Source organism: Podarcis bocagei, assembly GCF_964188305.1.
Source record: "Podarcis bocagei genome assembly, chromosome: 4".
Taxonomy (NCBI): Eukaryota; Metazoa; Chordata; class Lepidosauria; order Squamata; family Lacertidae; genus Podarcis; species Podarcis bocagei.
In genome coordinates, this window is record NC_138128.1 from 37,712,343 (window position 1) to 37,733,406 (window position 21,064).

Here is a 21,064-nt window from a genome sequence, read left to right on the forward strand (position 1 = left end):
AAATGACTGCCGTTGATGGCTGCAGGGTATACTGGATATGTTGCTATATTTGAAAAAGTATCTATTTCATAGTTTATCCTAAGTCATAGGAAATGGGTGAGGATGCATGTTCTATCATGCTCTGTGGAGGATTGTACCTGAAGAAATACCGTAATAGCATTACAAAAGTATTAAAATAGACTTTGAAAAACTTAAATATGTTGCTTAACTAGAAAGCTTTTTTTCGGGGGGGGGGTTCTTCAGGACATGAGTCAGTCACAGGGAAGCTAGTAGGTAGAGAGGGTTGTGACAGTAGCAAGAGCTATAGCTGAACCTCACATTTGAACAAGTCTTAGCCACATTTGATACAAAGCCTGCCAGTCTTAGAGGTAGTGCAGTTGTATGTTGCTTGGTGACAGCATATATCTTGGCTAGCAACAGCTGGTGATCTGATGTGGTAGTAGTAAATGGCTGTCACTAAGCAGGTTGGCGGTATGAGGGCGGAGGAGACAATGCTATATTACTACTCTTAGTTATCACTCAGACATTTTCTTCAAAGTCAGCATTGTGCATATATGCAGCTACTAACTGGCCTGTAGTACTCCTGCATGGGCCATTTTTCATTTCCTGCTGCTAAACAACCAGTAAAATGGACAAAATATGATACTATTGATTTCCCCCCCCCTTTAGGTATCTATTTGCATTGCAAATCAAGAGAGATCTAGCTGAGGAACGCCTTACCTGCAACGACAATACAGCAGCACTCCTCATCTCTCACCTTCTGCAATGTTAGTATCTAATGTCACTTATATATTGAGCACACAGATGCAAAGAATCCATTCAACTTCTCTACAGTTTCCTTCCATCAGTAATTATTTTGCTTCTTTGTCATCCAGCAGTTACAACAGCTTCCCTGGTTAGTTTCCTGCTTCTGTTATAGTTGCTCCCAGAAGCCATTTTTGATTAACATAATTGATTTGCACTTGTGTTGCTCATTAACCATGCAAGCATCTACTTGGACTTTCTTGGGCTCTTTTGAATCTGATATAAATACCATTTACAAAGAGGGGGGAAATATAGGAGGCATACATTCTGTTTCAATATCTGTTATCATGCTTTCAGTAAGCCTTCATACATTCTGAATAATGTTCCCCTTTTCTGTCTTATCAGCTTGCTTTTAGAAGTTTAGTTTTTAAAAAAAGTTAAATGTGCCTATGTTGAACCTGCTTGGGAACTTTACTCATACATATGTTGATTCTGATAGCACAGGAACATTGAATTTTCCCTTTTCCCGACACCCCTCCCCTCATGAAACAGATCCGTCTATTAGGTCTTACCAAAGTCCATTTTGTTAATCTGGTGGGTGCCAGTCATCAGGGTGATCATTTGAAAACTTTATAAAGGGGTACCAAATCTCGTCATTTGCATCCCATATATACTATTGAGAACCAATGGTTATTGTAAGAAGAAGATACCTTCAAGGATCCATTTGCTAACTTTATGGAACAATTGCAATAGTGAAGCAATATTTTCTTTCAAATATATTTTTCTCTTCTATCACAGCTGAGTTAGGAGATTTTGATGAATCTGGGGACCGAGAGCATCTTAAAAACAACTGGTACTTTCCAAACCAAGAAAGACTGCAAGGAAAAATACTTGAATTTCACAGGAAGCACATGTAAGTGTAAATGAATGTTTAATTTCTGGTATTCAACATAGCACTATTTGTTGCTGTTATTGATAACAAAATAAGCTTGTCTATATCTCTCATTAAACATAAGTTATTTCACCTATACCTTCGTAGTAATTCTAGAAGGAGAATTTGGCTAGGTGACCTGTTGGTCCTAAAAGCAAGAAAAGTTGTCTGTGGCATGAAATTTGACTCTTATAATTTACTTGCAGAGTGGTATAATATGCCCAAATTTGGGAAGAATCCATTGACAAATGTCAGGACTACAAATCTTTAAAAATGTTGCTTTTAGAGGTTCCACATTTCTGACCATGTTCATGCTCAGTGCAACAAACATCTTAAATTCTTTCTTTTGATTGCTTAGACAGTGACAAAATCAAGGAAAAGACAGAAGTCTTCGCCTCACTTTTCTTTTGAAAACCTTGTTTCTAAGTTCTATTTTTAAAAAGTAATGTAAATGCGAGGTTGTCCAATACATACTCCATGGGGCTTTTGAGTACAGAAACAGAAAGGGGAAGTGCTAGCAAATCAGTACAGTATATGCTTGATTGGCAGGTAGACTTTCCAGGGTGGAGTCTTGTCCCAAAGGTGAAATATATCTCACTCCACTGGGTAGGTTTGCAGCAGAAGTTGTAAGTTAAGACTATAAGCTGGGCAGCTTTCCCTCAAAGTAGGAGTTTGGTGTTGGTCCATTGATTTTCAGTGGGTCTACTCAGAGAATGACTTAGAAGGATAGAATCGTTAGATTTATTTAATACTCTTCCTTATTGTACAGTATAGTCTATTAGATGTGTGACTCTGAAACTGACCACATAATCATTTAATCTGCTCTTTTATTCTTACAATGGTATTTGAAGCTTTCTTGAATAGAAATGAAATTTAAGAAGAACCGATTTCATGGGGTTTAAACATAATGTTTTCCTCAATGTTTTCTCCTTTAATAGGATATCATTTTGAATCAAGATGGTGGAATAAACCTTTCAAAATAGCACTGATTTTAAACACATGTTTCAAAACTGCACTGATTTTTTTGTTTCTTAGAATTCCCAAACAATGGGTATGAGGCTGCCACATTATCATAATGGTCATTGAAAACAAACCCTAATCCAATTATCAGTGCAATTTAATGTATTTTGTTCTCTGTGCTTAACATAAAATATATTTTATTGTGGACACAGCTCAGCAAAATTCTCTGTGTAAACAGGAGACTTCCAACTTAATGTTCCTCTTATAGTGCTAATGCAAAGGTTGAGCAATCAGAGGTGTGTGGCGTTCTCTGTGTGTTGATTCTTTCCTACAAACTGGATATTAAATCCCCCACAAGGCTAGGTTTCAAAACCATAAATGAGTCCTAACTAAGGGGAAAGTAACCCAGTGAGACAGCATTTGCAGCATATAATTAGTGTACATGTGAGGGGTTAACTACCTCTCCCTTCTACCAATTCTCTAAAAGTGTTCTCTACTCCATCACTATTTCACCTGCCATTGGCAAGTATATGATTGGAACTATGTTTTTCAATCTTGCTTGGGCCTTATGAATGCCAATGTAGTAATTATACTATGTTCACTTATGCAGTTTACAAATTAATGTAAAGTTATTCAAGTTAAAAGCAGCAGAATTGGCCAATTAACAATGCCTAATGGCCTTTTCAAAGTACTGTGCAGTATCTTACCACATTTATGTCAGTTTGACCCTAATTTATTGGTGAATATTGCAGTAACGTTGAAATATTTATTGTCCATACAAGGTCAGAACTTTTTTTAAAAAAACAAAAAAATCCTAGAAACAACTGCAGGAATATATTTATTGTTGAGAAAACTCTGTAAATTGGCTGTTCACTGGTTGTAGGATGGCTAAGCGGATTGATCTGCTTAGCAGATAACAAAATTAGACCAGATTGTTTTCAGGCCAGTCTGTGAGGCTTAGTCGACTGAAAACATCTGAAGATAATTACTCACTGTGCTTTACCCTTGTAAACATTTGCTTGCATAGGGTAAATCACTTGGCATAATTACCGGTTTTTCTCACTTCAGAAATAAAGTATCTTCTGTACGTGGAAAAGGTTATTTAAGAACGTTGATCAGTTTTTTTAGGCAAACATTTATTCAGGGAATTCTTCTGGTCACTAGAATAGCATAGAAATGTTGACCATTTTAATCTGTAATAAATATCTCTATAATCTGTGAGCATGAGCCTGTGGCTTACATGCCCCCTTCTCCATTTTTGTGTGATGGAGGAGATACGAGGAGTAGAAGGCAACAAGCAATCTGTAACAGCCATGACTGTTGATCCCCAAACAGGCAGAGGAACCACAGCTTGGGGGGACTGTTTGCATTTTCAGGACTGCTACTACCCAAGGTGTTAGTGAATTGACCTAGCATGTTGCAGAGGATCCTAACACCACTTGCACACAACTGTAGCACATCCACACTATACATTTAAAAAACAATCAGTGCACATTTAAAGCATATCATGTCCCCCAAAGAATCCTGGGGATCAAAGTTTGCTAAAGGTGCTGGGAATTGTAGCTATGTGAGGGGGAAACTACAGTTCCCAGGATTCTTTGGATGAAATCATGCGCTTTGAATGTGTGTTAGATATTCTTTAAATTCATAATGGGGATCTGCCCTTGTACTAGGATAATACAATCATTCTCATTCAGAAGGCAGACTTAAGCTCACCTGTTAAGGATTGACACCTATCAACTGCAGATAATGGGCGGGTGTGAGAACCACCAGGAGCCAGTTGTCTATATACAAAAAGACAGATGCTATTGTAGTGCATCTGTCTTGAACGTTGCAAAGCTGTTTGGTCCAATTGGGCTTGCCTGCTTACTGACTTGCTCTCATGTTTTCAAACAAAGAGAGATTAGATGTTGGCATATCTTTTACAAAATTATGGAATACGTAGCATTTTGCATTTAAAATTATGAAATACAGGGCATATTAAGGATACACTTGTTTTAAAGAATAATTAAATGTCTCTGAGTTTGATTATGACTTCAACTAGATTGCCATGTGTTCTTCCATTTGTAACATATTTTTATGCTAGTTGGTTTTTCTCTTTTGGTCTGGCACAGTAAACCTGAATAACTCTGAAGCTTAGTGACTGCTTACTAATATGGATATAATCTCACTAAACTTGTTGAACTATATTAGAGTCTTTTTTCCTGTTTCATAGCTTTGGATAGTGTTATAAGTAATTAATAATATTTTCAATTTTGGTAACACAGGGGCCAAACTCCAGCTGAATCAGATTTCCAGGTGCTTGAAATAGCTCGGAAGTTGGAGATGTATGGCATGAGATTTCATCTGGCATCTGACCGTGAGGGAACAAAAATTAATTTGGCTGTATCAAACATGGGCGTACTGGTATTCCAGGTAGGAAAGCAATATTTAACATGAGAAACTTTTTGTAGTTATGCAGACAGAAGACTTTAAACCCAGAGGATAGACCCATATGCCTGCTTTAGAGCATGTAGCAATTGATTCTGAACGAATGGCTACATCCTTGCTATGACAGTCTTTGCAGTCCCAACAGACAATGTGATGTTTGCAAATGCCTTTGTGGCAGCAGCACTCTTTATTAAACCCAGATGGGATTAGTAGGGCACTATTGCAGCAGCTTCTTCTTTGAGACTAATGGGAGTGGTTGTAATATTGCCTTCATTATGCTGGCTTGGGCTGATGGGAGTTGTAGTCCAAATGTAGTAGTAGTTGTAATAAATCTGTTACCCACCTTTCACCAGCAGGTCCTAGGGTGGGTTACAACAATTTAATTTTCAGAATTAAAAACAGTTAAAACAGGTTGCAATCACAGGAATAGTGTGGATCCTGAAAATACATATCTCAAATGTCAAAGGCCAGAGTAGCAAGGTCAGGGAGGGCTGCTTTCAGAACTAGAGGTTCCTTTAACAGTCTTGTTGTTTTAAATTATCAGTTATCTGATCCAGACGATATGATTTAGATAGAAAAAAGGTTTGACAGTATAAGTCTATAACTTATGTTCTGTTTAAATCCTCTGTATAATATACCTCAGTTATTTTATATTGAATTGAACACAGGGTAATACAAAAATCAATACTTTCAACTGGTCCAAAGTCCGGAAAATAAGCTTCAAAAGAAAACGATTCCTTATCAAGCTTCATCCAGAAGTTCATGTAAGTACTTCCATTAGAATGTCATTTCTACAGTTTCAAGCATGACTTAATTATGCAGTATTCAGTACTGTTAATGCCTGGATACAAGCTTCATAGGTAATAGCACTATGATAAAAGCATGTTAGTAAAACCCATATTTGATTAAAGTCTGAATTCTGACTTGTCTTTCAAAGGAGCCCATGTGGGCATCTGCGGGGGGGGGGGGGAGTTTAAAAGGGGTCCTCACACTTGTAAAAGTTGGGAATCACTGATCTAGAGCATGTTCTCGAGACCTACATTGAACCATGATATTAAAAAAATATGCCCCTGGACCCTAGACTATGTATTTTGCCTATTTTTGAGAAAGGTGATCAGGATCTTATATGTAAACAGTTAATTGTATAATTTGTAGCCACTTGATTAGTTATTACACAGGGCTGGAAAGATGCTTCATGATGTACCCTAGATAACTGGTTCAAGAAAGTTAACGTTCATTGCCATCTCAAAAAAAAAAAGATGGGATATTTAAGCCATTGAGAGTGATGTTGATCCTTCTGATTTCACCTCTGGAGGTTATTTATGGAGGGAGGTTATTGGGTTGTTCTTGTTTTTATTTTGATTATGTATTCTGTGTTTTTATATTGTGACATTATCCTGTGAACTTCCCCGAGACCTGCGGGTATAGGAATTACTATTATTATTGACATCCCAGTCACATGGGTTGCAAATCCCTTTGAAATAAGATTTTATTGGGTGGCTTCTATAGACAGGCAAGACCTTTTTCTTTAGTCCCGTTTCCTTCATTGTACAATGTAAGTGGTGTTTTTCTACCCCATTTACAATTTTATAATCGAATCCATTATATTCACTCCTGATTTTTTCTTTTTCTTTTGACTTTATTATCAAAAGCTCCTTGTCTTGAATATATATTATTTGTTGTTATTTTTTGTTTTTCTCTTCACTTCTATCTATTTTTGTTGAATAAAGTTTTATTAAATATTTTCTCATTGTAACCTTAAATGAGTAGAGGTAGCATGATAAAGTCCCATTGTGTTTCATTTCTAGGGTCCATATCAAGACACTCTGGAGTTTCTTTTGGGAAGTAGAGATGAGTGCAAGAACTTCTGGAAAATATGTGTTGAATATCACACTTTCTTCAGGCTGTTTGATCAGCCAAAACCAAAGTCAAAAGCAGTCTTTTTCAGCAGAGGGTCATCTTTCAGATACAGGTATGATATAACCCAGTTCATTTTGATCCAAGAAAATGGAACCAAGAAAAACTTTGGAAGTAATTCCTTTTAAATTAAAGGTTTAGGATCTTTATTTCTTGAGTACAAGAAGCCCAGAATTTTATGTACTTTTCCTGGAGATTTTTTTGTAACATTCACATTTATTTCTTCACAGTGGGCGTACACAGAAACAATTGGTGGATTATGTTAAAGAAAGTGGGTTGAAAAAAATCCCATATGAAAGGTAACAAGCTCTTTTATATAAGCAAAGAGTCTTTAATGTTCTTATTTTGTATCTTCCTTAGTCTAGTCTACAATAATGAAAGTCCTTTTTTCCTAGAGATTGTAAACTGTTAAAGTATTGTTGTTTTCTGGAGTTTTGTTAGCTTCAGAATTTGACATTTTTATATTCCAAATTTAATTAATTAAAATGCTTAGATACTTGACATTGGGAATTATGTTGAGTAGGAAGGAGCTGTAATTGACAAACCATTTAACATGTTTCAAATTCAGAAAAGTGATTTGATTGAATGGCATGAATATATGTTGGCTGAAATTTAACTTTCCTTCACATAGTGCCAACTGGAGACATGTAGTCTTTTTTTGTTCCAATGTTGTAAACCATCTTGCATTTGTTCATTGTTATACTTACCGGATGGTATCCAGAGCTTCCCTTCTGCTGACAAAAAGCATCTGTCAGCAGAACAGGGAGGGAGGTGATTTCTGGTCATTCTTCTTCCATGCTGCAGCCCCCTGCACACCCCAAAATTGGCTATTCAGAGTTTGGAGAGGTGTACCAGATCTTGAGCATCTGGACCACATGAACAAACATTTTAAGCATTTTTTTGAATGTTAAAAATGTGTCCTATCCTGGATTTGTATTTTAGATATTTGTGTTGAAATTTGCAGAATATGGAAATACATTTTTGCAGCTTTCCTCTTTCTCTAGTTAAAGTTATAATTTGCAGTCACTGTGTCTAACAGATACAATTATCCATGAATGACAAAATTCTGAGGCTCGTTGATTTATTACTATTAATCTTTATCACACCTAGCAGCCTTATGAAGTAGGTTATGCTTCAGGGATAGCTTCTTACTGAAGGCTCCCTGTTTGCTTTCTGTATATAGCTAATGACGTGATCAGGGTATCACAGCATATTCTTTCTTTACAGGAGGCATAGTAAAACTAGAATGTCTGCTCACACCTTGCATGCTGATACACCCAAACAGGTTAGTCTTGATATTAACCTGTTTTGAATTATCAGAAAGATTATGAAACTCAGCCTTTTCATTCTAAATCGTGAATGACGTCTGCATTTAAAATTATATATATTTTCAATCATTGCTTTGTTCAGCCTTGTCCAATTCTGGTAGTAATGTTAAATATGTGTGTACTGTTGAATCAACTTCAGAATTTTTCAGCTTGTACAGGAAAACAATTTTTCCTGAGTGTTTGCCCGAGGAATTTTTAGCTTTTTTCTTTTGAATGGCAGAGCTCTGTGCCATATCGCAAACTGCATATAAAACCTACTTGCAAAGGAAATTTGCTACATGGAATATATATGGGTGGGTGGGGGCGCCGTTCTAAAAGCATGAATCTTATTTTGGGCACATGGAACAGTGTAGTTCTTTGGATCCAGATCAATATTTGGTCCTAAATAATTCATATATCTTTATCAGCCAGGAGCTGTAGTTCATTATCGATATGATTTACCAGTGTATAGAAAATAAATCTCCTTACTGTTGCAATAACAAAAACTTTTCTATGGATGCCATTTCAGAGTGTCAAGATTTCATGCATAATTACTGTTACAGTTAACACAGTCATATAATGAATCAACTTTCTCTGGTCCCAAATCCAGAATTCTAAACCAACATAGTGCTCTCATGTAGACCTTAGGAGGAAGAGTTATCTATAAGAAACCCAGGGCCAGTTTTCTCCATTCACCTACTCCGAACATTATATCTGGAAAACATCATTAGTCATACTATGAAGAGTTCATTCATCCTCAATTTAATATAATAAAGATACATCACCTCACAATAATTCCCTCTGCCATTTTATAAAGACCTAACAGGGCCACTTCTACATAAAAGAATAAAGGAATGAATGCAAAACAGACATGAAAAATCTAGAGAAACCAGTGAGTGATCAATACAATCTGCCTATGTCTAATAGTCACATACTGCATGTATCCTTCCACCATATCTGAAGAAATAGGCTTTCAAAGCTCAAGACTCAATGAAATGGTTACCTTTAAAAAGTTGGCACAATATGCTTTTTTCTAAAATTAATACAAATCATGGATGACTGAACATTTGAGCCAGATTTAAAATGCCATAGATAGAGCAGAGGGCACTGATTCACCCACCTTTGTCATGTGGTAGTGTCTCTCACACTGAAAACGGGCAAGGATGAGTCCCACAGTCTTCACAGCCAAGTCATCTCGGTAAAATTCATGAACATAAACATGTTTATCTGTCAATTCAAGTGGACATGGTTAGATGTATCCTAAAACAGATTGTCTAATAGCTTCCTCTCTTGTTTTTCTCCTCAGAGTGCCTCATTTACAGATGGATTAAGAACCTCTGGGCCTAATGCATGTACATATGCCTCCTTTCATTCGGATAATGCGTTAGCCACAAACATTGCCAGCTTGCCCACTTTCACAGAGAGCAAGCCTTTATTTTTGGAGCCCAGAATATCCCATACAAGGAGCTTGGCCGCAGAAGCAAATAGTGGGACATCAGAAGAAACTGGGAAGAAAGTGATACAGCAGCCTGGATCACCAGTACTCCAGTCATTCCAAGGTGTTGGGCTTTGTCATGTTGCAGAAAACTGCACCCCCACTTGTACTGATGTTGAGAGTAGCTGTGGTTTAGGTGTAGTAGTAGAAGGTAGGATTACTTGTAAAAATGACAATTATGTGGATGACTTTACCACAGGTATGGCCATTGCTGCTAAACAGCATCTGCCTCAAGGTAGGGGTGCCTCACTTGTAAAACTGGTTAGCTCCCAGCTTCAGGTTTCAGAAGAGTTCATTGATGATGATCCAGCAGAAATGTCCTTTTTTGCTGGAGGTTCTGAAGCATTTTCCTATTTGTATGATGGTTTAGATTTGCAGGAGTCAGATCTAACTAATTGTCTCTCAGAGTCACCTGCTTTAACTAAAGAAATTCTGCAAAGAAATATGATGTCTTCTCAGTCAAGTCCTGATAGGTGCTCCATAGAAGCAGTAGATATGAACATGGACCATGAGTTTGAATTTGAAGGAGAGAGTGATTTTAATGGGAATGAACAGCCATCAGATACCTCGGAATTGTTTGAAGTTAAAGCTCAGGCAAGCAGAATGCAAAGTCTTCTGAGTCCTTCTGAAACTAGTTCACTAATTAACAACCGTTCTGAAAGTAGTTCTCTCAACAATTTGACATTAAATGGTATGCCATTTTTGCACACTTATAGCTCTGCTAATCACTCTGAAGCTAGTTCAATGGTGAATTTTCCAGCATATTCAGTTCGCTCTGAGTCAAGTTCAGCTTTTCAGTTCACTGACATTATTGACCAGTTGGAACAGCTGAGCTATCCACCTACCACTACAGAAGACTCTAGTAGCACTGATGACTCATGGGATTCAGAAACTGCAGCCCCATTAGACATAAACCTCTTTTTCAACAACCCCTTTGCTGAGGCTACTAGAGAGAATTTCACTCTTGATTTTCAGAATAATCTTAAGAATCTCACCCAGGAAGATAAAACAGAAGACACACACACAAGCCATTAATATTTTGGTTGATATTACGTTAATTTATGCTTTCGGGAATCTGGTTTTGAAAGAGAAAAGATAATGTAGATTGTTTCTGACCAGGTTCATTCTAGTGATTGGATTTCAAATTCATGTCCTTTTTTTAAATCCTTATCCCAATTTTTCTCAAGCCATCATAAATTAGTTGCTACTTTGAAGTATAGATGTCAGTGGTGCAGACTAGCCATTATAATTTTTCTAATGTATTGTACTATGCATTTTTTTATCACCCAGCAGTTGTTTAAACCATCTGTGGTGAAGGCCACTGCATCACTGTATTTTGAACTTAGGTACACTTTGCAAATAACAAACCCTCTACAAAGCATCGCTGCTGATGAGCAGTAAATGTCTTGAAAGGCCATTGGCATATTTTGTTCTTCCTTGTTGGTGCTTTGTTAGAATTTTAACTCATTACTCTGCAGAAACAAGCCTATAACACAGGGATAGGGAACCTGTGGTCCCCCATATGCTGTTGGACTACAAATCACATCATGCATGACTATTGGCCATGGGAGATAGAGTAGAACATCATCTGGAGGACCACAGGTTCCCCACCCCTGCTGTAACTTAACTGAATCAATATGAAAGGTTTGCTTGAGCTTTTATTTGAAGATGGTACTACTTCAAGGAAATGATCTTATTATTGTTAGACTATGAATATACAAGTGGTATTGAAAGACTACATTATGGCGGTAAGAGAGTTGGCAAACCTGGTTCTCTCAGGTCTCCTGATAGACATTGAAGAATGTATTTAAGTTGCAAAGCAGGAAAGCAAACCTTGTACAGGAAATAAACTAAAATACTGTTAGGCCTGTGTCTGAAAGGATTATATCTTGAGTTAATTAAATAGGCTTGTGTATCTTTCCATTATAATTTCCTAATTATGCCTGTGTGAAAGGGAAGATTGTGCAATATATGAACTTCACCAGATTTTCTGTGGTGGTGGTGGTGGAGAACCAGGCACATCTGGTTTGTATACTCTGTGATAATTGTGTTTTCACTGTGGATTTCCTATCATACTTTAAAAAACCACTTTCATAATCCTCCTGACCAAATTCTTATTAGACTGATTTTATCAGTGTGCAGCTCAGCATAATGGAGCGATTGCCTTCGGGCTGCCAATTAGTTTGCTTTTTGTTCTGAGTCGTTCCACATACAAGATTCACTTTCACTAGTAGTTTATCATACCTGTAGTGATATGCTCCATGTGCCTGAAATGGTTAAATCAGCAAGAATTTATACTAGTTGTGGTAGTAGCACATTAAATAATACATATAGTAAACCTGCAACTTAACCCGGGGGTTACGTTCCAAGGATCGCGCCTGAAGCCAAATCACATAAAGGCAAAACACACTGGGTTCCAATGCGGGTGGGATTGCCAAAGTCTTTTCCCCAGGACATCCCTTCCATTTTTAAAAAAGTGTTGTTGTTGTTTTGGCCAAACACATAAAGCTGGATGTGCACAAGTTGCTGGCTTACTGTACCATGGAATGCAATCTTTAGATGTCAGATTTTTTTTAAAAATCAGACATCTCTGCCCCTCTACTTTTTCAGAGAAGTACCAGGACTCTGTAGGGCCAGGTTGTGCTTCATGTGGGTATGTGGAGAATATCTGCAAATATTCTATATTTAACTTTGATTTTAAGTATTGCTTTGCTTATTCTAAAGCTATGTCGGTGATGCCATAAAGTTATATTACTAGATTAAAGGGTTTTTCCCCCACTTTTGCCAACCATAATTCAGAAAGGACTTTGCTTAAGTAAGATTTTAAAGTTAAGAATACATGCACCTTTGCTAATACAGGCTAGGAGTTCTAAAATTAGATATTGGTCGTGATCAATGACTGGTGGTACATGCCGAGATTGTACAAATAACTTCGGTTAATAAATGGTAATGAGAGGTAATTGTATTTCTTCTCAGAAACAACATATCTATGGCAATCCACTTCTGAACTCTTGGCACAGTACAGCTAATTTCCTGTTAAAGCTTCCTATTGAATAGGTCAGTTCAGTTACTAAAATCAAACAACCTTTTCCTTTCCATTTGGAGCATTGCACAACACCCATATTTTATTCAAGACCATCATAATTAAATGCAAGATTGGTCAAATGCAGGTGCATTTTCTAGATGTGTCTGTTAACTTCCACAGAGGCTTTTCTAGTAGCTGTTGTGCTTAAATATGTTGCATGTTTTGAAATTAAATAAAATATTCAGGATTTGTTTGGATTCCATGCCCTTCTGTTTTGTAAGTACTTGTAGGGTACTTCCCTATGAACATCTAACATTTTTTTTTAAAATAGTATTTTTTAGCATCATAGTTTTTCTGTTTTAAACACATTAAATTGCCTTCATTCCCAATATGAGATTGTTCCTGAACTCTCAAACTTTTTAGGTAAGTCTGAACCTGTTATTTATTCTTAGTGAAATATAGTTAAAAATAAATTTCGCAATACCATACTCAGCTTCTGTTTATCTCCAAGCTGTGAAGTTATGGACTGACAAGGTTATGTTGATTGAAGTTGGGACTGATATGCATAGCAGAAAAGAAAGGTGTTGGATCAGCTGGTTAGTTTCCAGTAGTGTGGTGGTTTTTTTTAAAGAATTCAGAATGTAGACAATGGAGGGCTGATCTAGAAGTTGTAAGGAACCAGAGATTTGCTCTGCCTCTTGATTGCAGACCTCACGGAAGACCTTGGGCTTGTGTATAGAAAGATTTCCCTTTTTATTATACTCCATGGGGAGATCTCTTGCACTTTCTTAGTTCTCATAGTGTATTCTACTTTCTTCTGAGAAACTTGTCATAGTTCAAGTCTGTTTTGTTCAGTATTAAACCATCTATGCTACAGAAGATGAACATTTTTGTTCACCCTAGTCATATCTTGTGATATCGTTAATTTTACTAGTTTTATTATTATTTTTACTTTTTGCTCATTTCCCGCTTCTGTTAGTACAAACCTAGTTGTTGGTAGAAAAACTTGCCTAGAATTCCAGTTTTAAAATAAATGTGCATGTGTGTTGCAGATTATAGCAAGTAGCAGCTGATTGCCTCAGGGTCAACTGGCAGGTGGGGAGCAAATTCACAAAGTGAATGTTCCTCTGACATTAAGATACATTAGGGAAAATCAAAAATCTGTACATAATAGGTAGCTTTTTTCATAGTTGCAGAAACATCCATGCAAGTGAGTTTGCTCCATTGTACACTGATAAAGTATTTGACTGCACTTTATGGTACATGGGTATGTAGTATTAAATACTTCAGATTTTAATCAGATATACTCAAAGCATTCTTTACTGACATTATTATAGGTTTATAATCATTCTGCATTTAAACATATTTATTTTGACCCAATTAAAAATAAAGGATGAGTTGATTGATGGAATATGGTTGAATGCTGTAGCTTGACAAACATATACAGTTAAGCTTTGGCAGAACTGTCCACACATAATTTATAATGTTGTATCCATTGTAGAATTAAGTATATAATTTGCTATTAAAGCAATTTCTTTTTCTAATAATTATTTACCACTTGACTTGAGTAGTGACATGCTTATTTGCAATCTGGTTCACTTTTAAATTCAGTTTACTAACCTTAAAAGACTAATGAAATTCCTATCAGATATATTCTTATGGATGGTGTGTGTGTGTTAAGCCTTTAGAAGAGCATTAATTAAAAATCTGTTGGTAATTCATTCCCATTATTGTCATTTTGCCGAGTCTTAAGCTTTCAGGTATTACATGCAATAGTTAGGCTTTCATTGCAAATGTCTCAGTACTGATTCTCACAATGGTCACTTATCTTTAATAGTCAAACCCCCCACCCAATTAATGCAGTATATATATACATACTTGTATGCACATGCTAAATAAATTAATATTGTGAGTTTTTTGCAGCTCTTCATGCTTAACTTCAGCTCCAGCTAGATATTTTACTCCTTGTTTGTGAAATTTTAGGGGGTTCATCCACTTAATGAAGAATTTGATTTTCAATGGTTCATCAGTACTTAAAATCGGTATGAGTGAGATCATAAGAAACAGTTTGGCATATTTAGGGCCAAGTCATAGCTTTAGTATGTGGAGCACATAAAAAATACAGACTCTCTGTATTGGCAACTGACTGCAAAGGTTCAGAACATACTGGACATACATATAGTAAAGCTTTATGCTTCAAATGATTTGTGCCTTAGTATGATTCGTTTCTTAGTACAATTGATACATATTCAGGAAAAAATACATTTATTGGACTGGAAATTCTTACTACAACTTTTTGATCATGATCATTTTTATACTCCAGATGTTTGTTTTATACTTTTTGTTTTCTGTTGAAATTATTGATGATATATCTACAAATTTGTACTAATTTGAAATTGTTTATGCAATAAAATGAGGAAGTCTTTGATATGAATGATAAATTTGCTTTTACCTTTCATTAATGGTTTTGTTTTTAAAAAAGGCTTACTACTTTATTTTGTAAGGCTGCCTTACTTTAGAAGTGTAGTAGCTCTTGATAATGCAACGATTTATTCTGGAATACAACAGCGAATTTATCTTGAACCATTTTTACTCTGTTCTTTCTTTAAAACAAACTGGCCATGATCATAAGTTGTTGCTTTAGTCTTACATATTCTATGAATATCTATAGTATAAATTATATACACAAACACAAGTAAAAATCTACTTAGCTTGTTTCAGGCAGATTAGTCTGTGAAGCTCACCAACATTTAACTTACGGGACAGGCCACGAAATATCTAAGTAGCCTATGCAGATTAAGGAGTTCTGCGTATCCAAATATTTTATGGCCTCTCTTGTTTAAAGCTGCTCTTTCATTATCCATACTTGATTAGCATTTTTGTTTTACAATATTGCTTTAATTTGCACAGTGAACTACATACAGCTGGACCCCTTACGTACAAGAAACCACCTGGGATTTGGGATCAAAAATCCTCAAAACTTGCTATAAAAAAGTATTTCTTCAACCATTTTGACATTTTCATATCTTTCTCATTTCTTTGTTTTACAACGCAGGCTGTAACACTTTAGTACTATTCTACAGACAGAAAGTTCCTACAACACATATTCAAGTGCCCTGTGTCCCGCTATTTAGTACTTGATAGTCAAGCACTGTTGGCACTTGGTTGTGAGCTCTGCACATTCCCAGTTGGCTGAAATTTTGACACCAGTATTAACATTTCCCTCTTTCCTAGCAATATTGATATCTTCAAATAGCCAGTCAATTTTTCCTCTGTGCTGGTGTCACTGAGGGCAGATTACAATAATTCATAATACGGGTAATGCCTACTTGTAGGGGTTGGGGCACCTGCTTTCCTCCAGATATTGTTGGAGTTAGAGCTCCCATCATGGTCAGTGACCAAGGTTGATGGAAATTTTATTCCCACAACATCTGGAGGGCCACAAGTTCCCCACCACTGGCTATTCGGAGGCACCGGCCCTCAGTTTGAATTAGCATTGTTTTCCGTCAATGATTCCCAAGCCAAATATAGCTACCAGTTTGGTAGTTGAAGAGGATCATTTTTCTGACAGTTCAAATTTAAGTAAAATGCATCCTGATGTAGGAAACAGTATATTGACACAGTGGTAGAACTTCTTATTTAAATAGTGCTTACTATACTACCTGGAAATATGATTCCTCAGAAGGTTAATCCTTAGGAGTAAACCTGATGCACTGGATGCAACTGTACTGTAATGACAATCGTATTATCAAGGGCCCTTTTTATTTTCAGACACAGAATGTAAAAGAGGTTCATCATATTTTGGGAAAGGAAATACACCCTACCGTCTCATTATAATATTAAGTTCCATTTTAAAATGCTATTTGGGAGTGTTAGTAACCTCTTTGAGAGTATCTATGTGTGCTTTTGGTATCGTGCTATGGAACCATACAGAGAATTGGGTTCTGTAAATATGAATGCACAGAACCAGTTCTTTAACTACCATTGCAGGTAAGTAAAATATGCATCTTAGAACACATGGCATGGGTAAAAATGCTATTTCAGTTTTCTAGTGTGCAAGCACTTCAATGAGCATATACTGCTTAGGGGTGAGAGCAGGAGATGTTACAATTCCTCTTTTTTCTTTTTTGCTAAAGACAGCAAGATCTGGGTGTTTCCTTACTTGGTATCTGTGTGGCACTTGCAGATATGCTCAGATATGCTATTTACTTTTGTCTCTGTGCAACCATGAATTCCTTCCTTTGTACTTGTCTATACCTGTAGCAGTCATAGAAAAGGAAGACATGAGGCAAAGAATGAATTGCTTTTCTTTAAAGGCCTCAGCCTCTTATAGGAAGGGGCTACGGCATCAAGGTTTATTTACAGCTTGAAGTAGTAAATTCTGTTCTTACAATAGGGTCATGGAGAGGAGGAATAATGGCAATGAGTCTTTTTCAATGGGGTATTCAGTTTTAGAGGGGTTATAGGATCCTATTTTGATTACTCATGTCAAAAGGTTGAACAGCTTGTAGAAAATAGATTGCTGTTCAAAATAGTGCAAGAAACATGTCCTAAAAATCAGACTCTTCGGATATTCAGGAGTCACTTTTTCATATCTGCCATTTTTGGGGTTTTTTTAATGGTATTAAACCGTGTGTGGGATTGGAATGCTAGCCTGTTGTATTTTTTGAGAAGCTGTCACATTTATTTTTGAAAGAAGATATTGTATATATACAATAGACAGCTACCCAACCCTCAGTTTTCAGAGGCACGTAGACTGGGTGCATCATTTATGGAGCCATAGTGTAAGCACATTGGGGACTTGCTCGGTTTTCAGAAGTCGTTTTGAATAAATCACAAATCTACTTTTGCTAAGTTGTGCACTCTTGGAAGGTTCTATCCTTCATTCATTCACATAAGTAGGATCAGGTCTGAAACTATTATGAAATCTTATCCATAGTGTCTGCTGCCATTTTATTGCATGCATACTAATATCAGCTAAGTGTATAGCGTCTTTTTAAAAACAAAGCCTGGCATACTGTAACTTGTAATGTGTTTATACAACTTGTCAATGCATCAGTGTCCAACAGAAAGGCTGATGGCTACAAACCTTTTGTAGAAGTCATACTTTTAATATACATAAATAAGAGTTTGAGGAGTTTAACATCTGATTGCTGAAGAATGAGGGGTGGGGGTGGAAGTACAAATGGATTTTTATGCATTATTGTGACCTGTACTAATGTATGTATTAATAAATGTAGAATGTAAGTTGTCTGCGGTACTACTGAAACTCACCTGCTTTCAAGAAAATCAGTTTACTTAGCAGTAGTTTGACTTCTAATTTTTCAAATTAGGAAATGCTTGTTGGATGTAGATTTTCAAAAGACACAACACTTGAGGACACCCCCCCCTTTAACTGCTGTTAAATTGAAGGTGTTGTGCATTGTATTAGCTTCTCTACAGCTTAATAATAATAATAATAATAATAATAATAATAATAATTAATTTATTTATACCCCACCCATCTGGCTGGGCTTCCCCAGCCACTCTGGGCGGCTTCCAAAAAAATATTAAAATACTATAATACATCAAACATTAAAAACTTCACTAAACAGGGCTGCCTTCAGATGTCTTCTAAAAGTCTGGTAGTTGTTTTTCTCTTTGACATCTGGTGGGAGGGCGTTCCACAGGGAAGGCGCCACTACCGAGAAGGCCCTTTACCTGGTTCCCTGTAACTTGGCTTCTCGCAGTGAGGGAACCGCCAGAAGGCCCTCGGTGCTGGACCTCAGTGTCCGGGTAGAACGATGGGGGTGGAGACGCTCCTTCAGGTATACTGGACCGAGGCCATTTAGGGCTTTAAAGGTCAGCACCAACACTTTGAATTGTGCTCGGAAACGTACTGGGAGCTAATGTAGGTCTTTCAAGACCGGTGTTATGTGGTCTCTTTAGTCCCACTTCTGTGACATGATTTGCATCCGTCTAAAATTAAACCTGCAGCTGAAAAACTATATAAAACTACTGTTTCAAAGTGCAGACCTCTCTGGAAACACGGAAGTTGGATTCAGTGGCAAAGAAAGTGCAGTTTTACACATGGTCAGACAGGCTCATCTACAGACACACACAAAAGGCACCACTAATTATAAGGCGAAAGACTTGTTTCTAAAGTTCCTTCTGTGCTTTTCATATCCACAACTTTCACTCACACTCTAAACACACATTTTCCCTCTTTGTGAAATGATACTATCAAAAGTAGATGCGGCATCCCTTCTAAATAACCAGTCAGTTGTCAGGCAGGCTGCAAAATTGTCTGTTGACTCCCATGTATAATGGGAGGCCTTTTAATAGTCACTGACTGTAAAAATCATGCTGATTTGCATTGTTTCAAAACCACTCCCATCTTTAATCTCACCCCACCCCACTCCCATGATTCTCTTCAATTCTTTTGCTTCCTGCAGAAGATGAGAGGTGGGGCAAAAGAAATTCATCTTTAGAAAAGAAAAGAAAAAAGCTGTAGCAGTATTCCTTTATCATATACCTGTTAAAATGCAATACTGCTAATGGGCAATGCGAGACACTGGCAGAGCTTTCTTTACTTAGTGTGTTTTAAGGAAAGATTTCACCCCCACGGTTGTTTCTATAATTGTGGTCATAATGTACTGGATGCCATCTGCTCACAATCTCATACACACAATGAAAAGAATATTAGCCTTGAAACCGAGCAGCATTTTCAAATAGTGTTTTTTTTTAAGAGAGAGAGAGAGAGAAAGAAAGAAAGAAAGAAAGAAAGAGAAAAACACATTAAAGATCGGTTTCTTTTGGAAAGGAAATGAAATACTAAAGACTCTGGGGGAAGTCCAAGCTGCTTCTTGCTTGTATTTGACTTGTACGTTCAAGCAGATTTCCCGTAAACTGCTTTCCCAGCAAGGAACAAATGCCAACAAATACGCTGGATCTTACAGATACGATACTAAAAGTCAGGAGGAGGAGCAGGGGACTGCATGAGCTGATACAATACACAGTAGACTGGCCAAAGAATGTTAATAGTTAACTTCCCTGATATTCTGAATCTCTTCCAGGTGACCTAAGTGTAACACTGTTTAGCTTCCTGAGTTAACCAGTGGGAATGCATGCACTTAAACTTCCTCTCCTTTTTGAATTGCCTCCCCTTTCTTTTGGCATTCATTACTTTTAAAAGGCTTTGCTTCCTGAGTCAAACGAGAGAGCAGTCAGTTCCTTTCAGTAGTGTAGCACTGTAGCAGAAGCCTTGCAGCTGGCTGCCCTCCAATTTCTTAATCCCGCTTCAAATAAGTGTTGAAAAGTATTACGTGCCTGTTTATTACTGGGCCTTAATATCACTTTGAGTGGATACTTTGGGGCAGTTCAGTGGAACTTTTTTTTGCTGTTTACAGTGGAATCAAGAATAAATGTTGGCCGGAGCACAAAGCTTCATGCTGTCTTTCTGAGGCTGTACAGAATGGAATTTGGAGTGGGAGTGGCAGACATATCTGGGGCAGCACTTACTGGTGTCAGCGTAGGAGCCCTTTCTGGCATTACCCTGTCCAAAACAGCTTTAGCATTGGAATAATAATGATAATATATATTAATTATAACAGGGGAAATGTCAGCCATAATTCAAATGCAAGAAACTTTCAAAATGCATAAATAGAGAAGCTGTTTTGCTGTGAAAGTGAGGGACAATGGGATGAACAGCCTAATTTTGAAGTTTTGTGCTCTAGGTAGCAAATTGCAATGCTAGGGCTCCAGAATGCTTAACATTGCAATTCGGATCTGTGCCGTTTAGTTCCCATTTTGTGCAAAGCTCCTGTGCTGGACTAGATAGGCCTTCAGCCTGATCTAACCTGATATTCTTACATGATACTGATCATGGAATTTGCTTGCATTAAAATTGAGAGACCTTCTCTGTGGAGAACAGTATTTTGTGAAATAGCTTGCTTGCTTTAAAGAAAAGCTACAAGAAATGGAAAATTTACTCTAGCTTGGTAATGTTCACAATGCTAAAACATTGTTTTGATAAGCTTCTTTTTCATTCCTTGCTACATAACAATTACGTTGTGCCGCGGCTGTCCGGACACACCCTCAAACATTACTTGACAAATGAAATAACTTATCTCCACCCAGTTAGTGATGCAACATGGTTTAAAGACTGTAGAGGAAGCTGTATTTAGTATGGGTAGCTGTTTAAAAGCTGCTATGTGGTTACAAAGTCAGGAAGGGCATGCAATCTGCATTCTCCCTATTTCTAGTTTCGTATTTCC

At 37.0% G+C, this 21,064-nt stretch overlaps 1 protein-coding gene and 1 long non-coding RNA gene across 7 annotated transcripts in view; one reads left to right on the forward strand and one right to left on the reverse strand.

Moving 5' to 3' along the window:
• The window catches only part of FARP2 (FERM, ARH/RhoGEF and pleckstrin domain protein 2), a 66,501-nt gene that overhangs the window by 25,795 nt on the left and 19,642 nt on the right, over positions 1-21,064 (forward strand). For all 6 annotated transcript variants that reach the window (XR_014007760.1, XM_081192569.1, XM_081192570.1 and 3 more), the window contains exons 6-13: positions 670-767; positions 1,543-1,657; positions 4,903-5,050; positions 5,734-5,829; positions 6,874-7,037; positions 7,213-7,281; positions 8,210-8,267; positions 9,596-9,848. Coding sequence is in view for 5 of the 6 variants with exons in the window: in XM_081192569.1 (XP_081048695.1) it covers positions 670-767; positions 1,543-1,657; positions 4,903-5,050; positions 5,734-5,829; positions 6,874-7,037; positions 7,213-7,281; positions 8,210-8,267; positions 9,596-9,848 (1,001 nt within the window). In the remaining variant the exon portion in view is untranslated. The remainder of the gene's footprint in view (positions 1-669; positions 768-1,542; positions 1,658-4,902; positions 5,051-5,733; positions 5,830-6,873; positions 7,038-7,212; positions 7,282-8,209; positions 8,268-9,595; positions 9,849-21,064) is intronic.
• Positions 11,780-18,229, reverse strand: LOC308586334. The gene is made up of 2 exons (XR_014007823.1): positions 17,176-18,229; positions 11,780-17,133 (listed from the first exon to the last, which is right to left on the reverse strand). It is a non-coding gene; the product is annotated as an uncharacterized lncRNA (long non-coding RNA).